Source organism: Daktulosphaira vitifoliae, unplaced genomic scaffold (assembly GCF_025091365.1).
Source record: "Daktulosphaira vitifoliae isolate Bord-2020 unplaced genomic scaffold, ASM2509136v1 Scaffold_4, whole genome shotgun sequence".
Classification (NCBI taxonomy): domain Eukaryota; kingdom Metazoa; phylum Arthropoda; class Insecta; order Hemiptera; family Phylloxeridae; genus Daktulosphaira; species Daktulosphaira vitifoliae.
Genome location: NW_026099575.1, coordinates 14,511,854 through 14,522,233, shown reverse-complemented (window position 1 = coordinate 14,522,233; position 10,380 = coordinate 14,511,854). Strand labels below are relative to the sequence as shown.

The following is a 10,380-nucleotide window of genomic DNA, read 5'->3' as shown; positions in this document are numbered from 1 at the left end:
ATTACAGGTATACAATCTATAATTAAGTAATACTTATTTGATGCTTATGAATTTTTGTTGTGAATTGTAATATTGAAATTATTTTTGTGTAGTTATATCTATGCAATATACAGGAGAAAATCAATCCAATATTTTTACTGGTTGGTAAATATTTAAAATTAAAAAAAAAAACCTCTAGGTGTTATAAATATAATTATAGTTATTTTAAGAGATCTTGGAAAACTCGACCAAAGACTTCTAGAATCCTTTAAAGATTGCGCCTCTTAGATCTTAATAATGACTATACTTTTTCTTTCAACAACCCAAATTTTTTCCCTTTTATTATTTTATGTCACCTATAATACTAGGTGTATTTTCTTTTAGTTGTCATTTAAGCACATTTTTCTTAAGTAGAGAAACAGATTCAATTATAGGTTAATTTGATGAAATTTTATTATAGCAAGGATAATTGTGATTTCGGTTGCAAGAAGAACATTTTTAAATACTATACAATCATTTTATATTTATTATAAAACTGGTATAAATAAATATAACAAATAATTATAACTATATAATTAATGAAAGTGTTGTAAAATATTCAATATTCAAATTATTATAGGTACTTTTTTACACCTTTAAAAAACTCAATATTGTTGTGCTCTAGAATAGTTATCTAAATATTCTTTCAACCGATTTTATAGTATTTTTCCTGACGAAATCCATGCAGAATATGATTTTCGGCTACTCTATAAGTACTTCATTAAATTAATTTAGTTTATTTTGTTTTTGGTTGGGCTTATATTGGGTTCATGATTGTATTGGCTCTAGCTTTTGAATAATTTTTGAAATCTATAATATTGTTAAGTCTCTTTAAAACTGATAAGAAGTCTTTTTTTTTCATTAAAAAAGGTTTGGGTTTAAAATCTATTTAATCTGACAACTTGTTTGAATATAGCGAGGAATGATGTCCTCGACTTCATATTGAGGGTCAGTCACAATGCTCCTTCCGCATAAATTTAAATTTATTATATAAATTTTAATTTCCGTCATAATTTAAAAGTAAAAACAATATTTTTAGTTTAAATTTTTAAACAAATTTCACTAAAAGAAAGATAAACGTCTTAAATATAATACAAAAAATAATTAAACATGTCGAAGAACTTAAAATATAGTATACATTTAAATAAAAATTAAAACCCAATTGATTTTAAAATTTTAATTTTTAGAATATTCCTATTTATAATAAAAATTAACGGAATTTTTCGATGTGATGTTTTAAATTAAATCAGTCCAATGAGGAATCCATGTATTTGTAATGACAGTAAAAAAAAAACATTATTGTAGAACTAATAGCTTCTTAACTTCTAATTGAAGCTAACAAAGATCATAATAAATTTTACGTTTATAAAAGATGAATAAAATTTTTAATATTCGAATTTTTGTTGGTCCAGAAAATGTCTATTGCTTTTAATAGTAGTTTAAGAGCTTGTTTTTTTTTTTTTAGAATCCGAAATTTTCATGTAAATTACTTAACGTTCTTTAAAATTTTTAAATATTTTAATCCGAAAAAAATAGTTAATGGAATGCCATTATTAAATACTAAAACATTTTTATCAAAAAATAGAAACTGATCTGTTTGATATGACCATATACATCGTATAGTAATTCTGTATATACCATAACTTATTCCAAGTACAAATTTCATAATTATACTTTAATAAGTTTAATATTTAAAATATAGTACTTATATACATTTTAAACTAGTCATTTTTTTAAATAAGTACTTTAATTTTTGTTTTGTAAGATTTATTTGTATACTACTCTTTGAAAAAAAATTAATTTCGTATGTTGTTGTTTTACATTAACACCATTTATCAAAATCGTTATGTTTAACATTATTCTTGATTTACACCCTCATAATTTGGCAATTAATTGTTAATATTAATTTTGGGCATTGTTTCAAATAATCGTTGTCAAAATCTTTAGGTTATTCAATATATTACGTTGTAGTTTTACATTTGAGTTTTCTCTTTGTCTTCAACAACACCATTAATCGTTATCCAAATCGCTGAGGAATTGAAAAAGCATGCCACAGAGAGTAGTCTAATCAATTTTCCAAATTTTAATCCGCTCTACAGATTCTCTTTTCGCGTGAATTGAATTGCATCATAAAATATTAAAACCTTTTCAATGACACATCAATAGCGTAAAATACATACAAGACTATTGAGCAAAATAATAGTCCATTATTAAATCAGTAAATTCAATTAAACACGTTCAATAATTTCCTACTCAGGTTTAAACAAATTAAATGGAATTAAATAACAATGTTATTTGGTTATTAATTAACCACTGGAGCTTTATGCTGAATAAATGTTAATAACCATATTATATGATAAAATTCTGTTTGGATATTTTATACACTATAATTGTTTTAAGATTTTTAAAATAAAATTTTTACTAAATACTTTCATTGTACTTATGAAATTAAAAAATAAAACTCAATTTTTATAAAAACGCAAACGGCGACGATAATAGAAAAAATAAATAAAACATTTTTTAATAAAACTTGAAAGTTTCAAATTTTTTAGTTAATATACGTATATAGTACACAAGGTATTACAAATACAGGTAGCTTTATTTATGACGTTGATATTCGCAGATACGCAGCATTTATTATCAATGGCAGTAAGAGACATTTTTGTGAGTTTATAAATACAGTAACTGGCTATACAGAAAGCATATCAATTAATAGTCATAATTGACAACAAATATAGACAAGTATATTTACTCGAACATTTTAAACTTAAATGTTTTATATCTAATAGACAATTAATGTAACGTTAAAAATTCAAATGCCATTTATTACTCAAATAAAATTTTAAGCGTTTTACTAAATTCAAAATATGTGTTCTAATTTGAAATAACAAAGTTGGCAACCTTACAATGCATATGGAATAATCTTAAAAGTAGCTAATAAACATAGCTAATAATTTTAAAATAATATGTAACTAAATGGTAACTCCAAAAATTATTTTAGGGTTATCCGAATTAAATGATTTTTATCCTGTAAGTAATTGAGTTGGTTATAATAGAAAAATCATTCTGTATAACTATTGGTGTTTTTTTGCAGTATTAAATGCCTGAAAATTTAATACTGCGAAAAAATTGAAACATTTATAAACCTAGCATACTTTTCAGTTTTTAAATAGTTGGTGAATATTTTCCACCAATAATATAAAATTAAACATAGATATTTAAACAGGTTTCTTGTGAATTATTTTTATCTTTTGAAATTGATGCTTGTAAGTTAATATTAGAATACTAGATAAATAAATATATTATAATATAAATTTTTATAATTCAAATGATTTCTAATCTAAGGTTCATCTGTTATATTATTTTAATAACCTTAAGACAATAAAATGAATCTTAGATTATTAATTTGTATGTTTTATTTTTATTGGATTTCAAGTAATATTTCTATTGTTAATTGTAAAATATCACGAAAAACCTATTCAAAATATTTTATTGAAGTTCTTAATCATATCCGTGTTCAAAAAGGATGGAATTTGATGCATCACTTGCAAGTGAAACATAGTTCTATTACATGTCCTATAAGAGAAACATTTGCACAAAATATCGTTGACGAAAATTTCTTGAGTTTGTATAATAACATTATTCATTTAATTAACTACAAATATATGGAAATAGTAAAAATATTTGCTAATCATTTAGACATAATAATAGCTCTTTGCAAAACATATTTGAATTTGAATTCTGAAAAAAATTTAATATATTGTACTAGTATTATTCAAAATTCAATGAAAAACTCTTTGGTAATGTTTGAGCATTTATACGATTCAATAACAGTTTTAAGTTATCTAGATGTAACACTTGCCTTTAGTAAAAAATGCAAAAATTGTGATACAATAGTTGATGAAATTTATTTTGTCAAAGAAAACATTAATTCGAAGACGAAACCGGAAAATTTCATTGACATTGATCCCAAAGATAAAAAAGAAAAAGCGAAAATAGTATTGCTGGATGTTAAATATTTTATCGAAACTATAACTAAAATAACACAAAATTTTTTTGAGAATAATGTCGTTGTAGTTAATAATTCTATGGATGATGATTTGACATCAATTAACGCCAAAAAATATAGTAATATTTATAGCAACAAATTGAGTTTTGTAAATTTGCTTGTAGAAAAGCTTGATACGTTTTATGAAGAAACTATTTTGAATTATTACGAAAATTTAGGATTTAAACAACTGTTAAACCCTACCGAAAGCAGGTAACAAAAATGATTGTATGACTGACACTAATTAAAATATAGTAAATTTAGACTGTATGTTGTGTGTGTGTGTGCGTGTATTCTTTAGGCAAAAAAAGTTATAACTATGATATAAGTGATATAATATAAATATTTTTATTGGTTGAATGGTTTTTATTGCTACCATTGATAATCCTTATATTTAATTGCATCTAGAAGAAGTTTTATATGAATGATATAACTCATTAGAATCGATGGTAGAGTATTTCCGTTATACAGCAATACTGCCTTAGGATCAGTCCTAAGGCAGTATTGCTCAGGCTTACAAGAATCAATTAAAAGTCTTTAGTCTTGTTGATGTAGTTTATATATTAAAAACATTCATAAGACAAATCACAATATAATAATATCAATTGTTCTCCATTTTAAAAAATGGTTCTTTATCAAATTGACTTTTCTATAAACAGAAATTATTGTCAGAGAACTTAGAATATTTCACTCTAAGAGTCTTGATCTAAAAAGTTTCTCTTAAGTAATTCTATGAGGTTCATTAAAAATATATATATGAAGTTCAAAATCACAAACTTATTATGTAGAAACTTAGGATTCTTCGACATCTATTTCTTTCATATTGCTTTTTTCCACTTCCACTTCAAATTATTTTGCTGCTATAGAAACTGATATAGTTTGACCGAATGAAGTATTGGCCGTACAGCTGATTGAATATTTTGGCACTCAATTGAACCTTTCTCCTTTCTTAGTTATCCATACTTAAGAAGAGGTACAATACAAATATAACAATTATTTTTATAATTTGTCGGTTTATTATAGATTATGAGAATTGTGAAACGCATAACTTTATTTCTTTAGTCATTTTATCAAATTAACTACGCAATTGTTAAACGGTTTTTCTTGATCTTCAATTTGTACCCCAAAATATAATCGATAAACAGTTTTAAAATGGAAAGAATACTTCGCTTCTGCGATGAAAAAGTTACTTCGCCACACACGTAACAAAAGTTGTCAATCTTGTTGATGGAATGATTTGCTATAATTGCGCCAATTATAAGGTATTTAATTAAGCCACATGTCTTATATAATATAATTCAATGAAAAAAAAAATTATATTCGTGTGTTTAGAAAATAACAGGATTTTTTGTTTTTTGAAAAATATATTTATTTATTCGTGTACATTAATGTTTTTGCCTTTAAAAAAATCCCTATTATATATTATGCACATGTACTAACGCTTTTTTCAATCTTTGAAAACATTTCTTAAACTCGATCTTTGGGATAGCCTTCATCTCATTCAGCGATGCGCTTTTAATATCATCTATGCTTGTAAAACGACCTCCCTTTAAGGTTTTCTTTATTTTTAGAAGTAGAAAATAGTCACACAAAGCCATATCTGGCAAATATGAAAGCTGGGGCATTGTTACAGTATTGTTTTTGGCCAAAAACTTACGAACAAGTAATGAAGTGTGAGCAGATGCATTATTGTGTTGCAAAAGCCATGAATTGTTTTGTAACAAATCCAATCATTTTTCGGATTGCTTCACGCAAACGGCGTTGAACTTTAGGTAGTACTTCTTATTGACCTTTTAACCTCGTGGCAAGAATTAATGATGCACTATGCCATCAAAATTGAAGAAAACAATGAGCATAAGTTTCACGTTCAATCGCACTTGTCAAGTCTTTTTCGGTCTAGACAACCCAGAATACCTCCATTGGGACGATTGAGTTTTAGTTTCGAAGTCGTATCCATAACACCATATTTTGTCACCTATTATAATACGTTTAAGTAATTCTGCATCGTCGTTGACTTCATTAAGTGACTCCTGAGCAACTTCCATTCACTGCTGTTTTTATTCAAAATTAAAATTTGGAAACAAAATTTTGCAGCTACGCTATTCATACCCAAAATATTCTAAAAAATTTCATGACATGAGCCAATAGATATTATAACATCATCAGTAACTTCTCTGATTGAGATTTAACGATCGTTCATAACCATTTATTTCACTTTTTCATGGGTTGTTGATGTGCTGGGGCGTCCGGAACGTTCGTCATCTTCAACGTCTTCACGGCCATCTTGAAAATACTTATATGACTCGTAAACCCTTGTTTTACTTATGACATAATCATCATAGGCCTTAGTTAACATTTCACACACTTAATTTCATTTTTGACGCCAAATTTGATAGAAATCCTTTGATTAATTTTCTTATAATAAACGAGAATTGCGGAGCTCATAAAAACATGTCTAACCTTAGCGGCTGCCACTGACAAAGTAAAAAATGGATCCAGCTGAAAATTTTATTATACTTCAGGGACATGTGTGACAATATTATGGAAAAAAATTATCACAAATTTTTTTCTAATTATCACAATTGAACTCTCGAAATCCACAAAATTTAAAGATTCTCGTTATTTTCTGAATACACCACCTTACATATTGATTTGAACAAATAAAAATTTGTTTTAATCCTCATGTATTCGACAAAAATTTACTTTTTTGACATCAATAGTTTTAAACTATCAAAAATGTTTTATCACAACTGATTACAACAATTCCTGTAAACCAATAAAGATTAACTTTCATTATAATCAATTTTCAGGTTTGTGCATCGTATCTTTTTATTAGAACGATAAAAATACAATTAATTTCATGGCCATTTATCCAATAGTGCATATAGCTAAATGCACTTTAATTTTAAAACAAGAGCTAACTTTACTATTTTAATGTCAATTTCGTGACTAAAATTAATTAAAATGAACTAATTTTAAACAGGATACATATTTATTGTTGACCAAAGAACACTATAAATTGATCATAGTTATAATCAATGTAGTGGACCAAATATAACTAAAAACTCTTATAACTTTTGATCCAATAATTATTTTGCTATAGATTTTTTTTTTACAATTGTTGCATTTCTAAAAGTATATTTACTATAATATAGGGTAATTAATTTTGGGTAAGACACTCATTCTTTCATAAGCTATAAAATTTTTAATTTTTGTAAAAAAAAAAAAAAAATTTATTTGGTTCAAAGAACTACAATAATAAATTTTTTTTAAAAACAATACTACCTCGAAATGATTATTGGATCAAAAGTCATAAGAGTTATTAGTTAAATCCGGTTTAACTGTATATTAAAAATTTTGATGTAATTTGTTTAATTGAAACTACGTCAATTTTAATTAAATTTTTCTATTTTATGTGTTTTGCTAACAGATTAATGCCACCACTAGATTTAGAAATTTCTCAAGATCATGAAATTCAAAAATTAAATGCATTCATCAATGGCGGTAACTGGAATCTACTATACTATATTAATATAATTATTAATGATGATCAAAGAATTAGTGCAAGTCATATTACTAGAGACCAGGCAAACAACAATAATTTTCGTTTAAAAAAAATATATTTTTTACAATTGATTAAATGTAGATTTTCCGAAATATTAATGAATTATGATTATATTTTATCTACTACACTAGAGTATTGTGAATTTAAAAAACCTAACTTTAATAAATTTATAAAATGTATGACAACTTTTTTAAACACATTTAAAGCTACTCATACTTTATTTAATTTTATGCTGAAAGCTTTGGAAAGTTTAAAAGAACATTCAGTTTGGGATTGTTATTCTATTTCACCATCAAATTTATCATCGTTACGAGAATTCCTTGTAAAGTGTTGTGAATATATTTCTAATGATTGTTTGACAAATGACGATTTCGGTGATTCAAAATTGTTTTCCCATATACATATAAATAATATGGCTAATAGATACATGTATAAATTAATCAAATTTAGAAAATTTTTAATAAAATCGTATAAAGCTTTGCAAAATCAAACAAATAAATGTTGTGACTATGGAAATAAACCAGAAACAACATGGTTACATGCAACTGATTTGTCTAATGCTCAAAATTTTAGTAAAGACGAGTTATTTACAGTCAACAAACAAAATATTTTCAATCGATGGCTTATATTTTTTAATGAATTTATTAATAATGACTATGAAGGATTAGGATTTGTTAATATGGTTACAAATAATTCTTAGAGTTATCATTGAAGAATTAGTTTTAAAGGCTTAAATAAATGTTTTATTTAAAACTTTTATTGATAAGACAGGTTTTACATTTAATAGTATTATTTTAAGGATGCCATAGCAGCCCATTAAGAGTCATTGCGTACTCATTGAATGAGAAATAATTCAATACATATATTAAACAGTTTATTATTAACCATTAATAAATGTATAAATATTTATTATATGTACATTAATATTAAATTAAAAAATAATTTTTTGTAAAATAAAATACTAAACTGTTGTAGTAATCATATCATTAATAAATACTCATTTATCTACTTGCTTCTTACATTAATTAAAACTTATTGTTTTAATTAAAATTATATTAGCATTCAAAATTGGTATGTTAATTGAATGTATTAATTAAGTACTGTGTCACTGTGATATATTAACCCCCAAACCAGTAAAATTAATTACCGTAAAATGTGGTAGCTTATGATAATATTATTTTATTTTCATTCTACAAATTTTATCTTTAAGTTAATTTATCAAAGATAATCCATTTTACAGGATTTATATTACATTATAACAAATGTAATAGAGTAAATTTTTCAATTCTATAACTAATATGACCTTGTAATAATTGTATATAAAATATTTAAATCGAAATAACTTATACTTTAATATAAGTAAAATAGTTAAAGTAACATAAGCCTTACTAAAACTATTAATAGCAAGTTTTATAATTAGCTGAGTATGGCTTTTATTAAATTTTTAGGTACACAAAACCTATGTGTTAATAGGTATCAATAAAAGGAAAACTATAAAATAAATTTGAGAATAAAAATTTTGTAAATGTCTAAAAGTTAAAGGTTTTACAGTTTGTAATTCTTAAGAATTTGTTTACTCTTCCTCAAGCTATACAGCTGTTCAAAAGAAATATATCATAGGTTGACTCCTTATACAAACCTCAGCGCTAGTACAAAATCCGATTTATCAAGATGAGTCCAAAAGTTTACTATACATTCTGAATAATAAGAAGGTTGTATTTTATTTCATTTACAATTGGGCAATTTGTAGGCCTAAAAAGTTGGTTTTTTAATATAATTACATTTATTTTTTTTTCCTTTTAGTGGTTTGAATTAGTTTATGTTTTATTTATGTTTAAATCTGGTTTTACAAAAATTAACAATACTGCACATCCCATCAAATATAAACCAACAAAACATTCTAGAGTGTTACAAAAATAGTATTGTATATAAAGTTTTTATTTGGAATAAATATTTTATAACAATTTATGCAAATAAAACTTTATAAAAGAGAACTATCTTTGGTAATCATGAGCAGTTTAAGGAACAAAAGAATAATTATGCATTGAAAAATATAATTACAATTTGAAGGTATTATAAAGTAAATATATTAAAGTTAAAAAGATTAAGTGGAAGTACTTAATAAGAGTTATTTTTTTAATCAGCCTCATCACACCATGTACGGAACATAGTAATGTGGAGCCAAGAAGTATAAGGAGAAGTTACCCCAGTCAATAAATAGGAGGATAAAAGTATTATTTCATCCCACTTTTTCCAATTAAATCTGATAAAAATGTATAGCTTGAAAAGAAAATTGTTATTGTTGTAGATCTAGGATAAGTATTAAAATTTTCTTTAGTAATTTGATTTAAAAAAAATCAAATTATTATTTTGAATTTCGTGATTATTTCATTGTATTATGTATATTGTTATTAAATTATCAATTGTGGCCTAACAAATTTCATTGAACAAAAAAAAAAGTTTTTTCCATACAATTAAATTTGTTTCGTCAGTACTTCATTTATGTATTTGTAAATTTTAATTTTTAATTTAGTAAATGTTATTTTGCTTAAAATACAACGAGAATTAATAACTTGTAGCTAATATATTTAAAATATTAGTTCATAACTAAAAAATATTTAACTCAAAAAGCAATAATTATTATCCACAAAACGCGATTTTTATGATAAAGATCTTAATTATTTTTAAATATCTATAGTTGTCTCAAACGCGTCCCCACTTTGCTTGGTTTTTCAAAATTATATTAATA

At 24.6% G+C, this 10,380-nt stretch overlaps 1 protein-coding gene and 1 long non-coding RNA gene across 3 annotated transcripts; both read left to right on the top strand.

Moving 5' to 3' along the window:
• Positions 1–3,357: 3,357 nt before the first annotated feature.
• On the top strand, positions 3,358–8,618 carry LOC126904338 (uncharacterized). Its single transcript, XM_050683319.1, has 2 exons — positions 3,358–4,279; positions 7,497–8,618. Exons 1-2 carry the CDS (start codon positions 3,405–3,407, stop codon positions 8,329–8,331), a joined length of 1,710 nt encoding a protein of 569 aa, XP_050539276.1. The 5' UTR covers positions 3,358–3,404; the 3' UTR covers positions 8,332–8,618.
• A 559-nt stretch (positions 8,619–9,177) lies between these two features.
• LOC126904354 (uncharacterized) lies at positions 9,178–10,056 on the top strand. 2 transcript variants are annotated; one of them, XR_007703728.1, is made up of 3 exons: positions 9,178–9,343; positions 9,435–9,701; positions 9,776–10,056. It is a non-coding gene; the product is annotated as an uncharacterized LOC126904354 (long non-coding RNA). The 2 variants fall into 2 exon arrangements; XR_007703729.1 differs by having other exon boundaries at positions 9,435–9,711.
• Positions 10,057–10,380: the final 324 nt, after the last annotated feature.

What these genes read in the sequence shown, in the direction of transcription:
- LOC126904338 (XM_050683319.1), top strand. Translation starts at nt 3,405, where the DNA reads ATGAATCTTAGATTATTAATTTGTATGTTTTATTTTTATTGGATTTCA. An exon ending in TTAAACCCTACCGAAAGCAG is followed by an intron (nt 4,280 to 7,496) that starts GTAACAAAAATG and finishes TTTTGCTAACAG; the next exon opens with ATTAATGCCACCACTAGATT.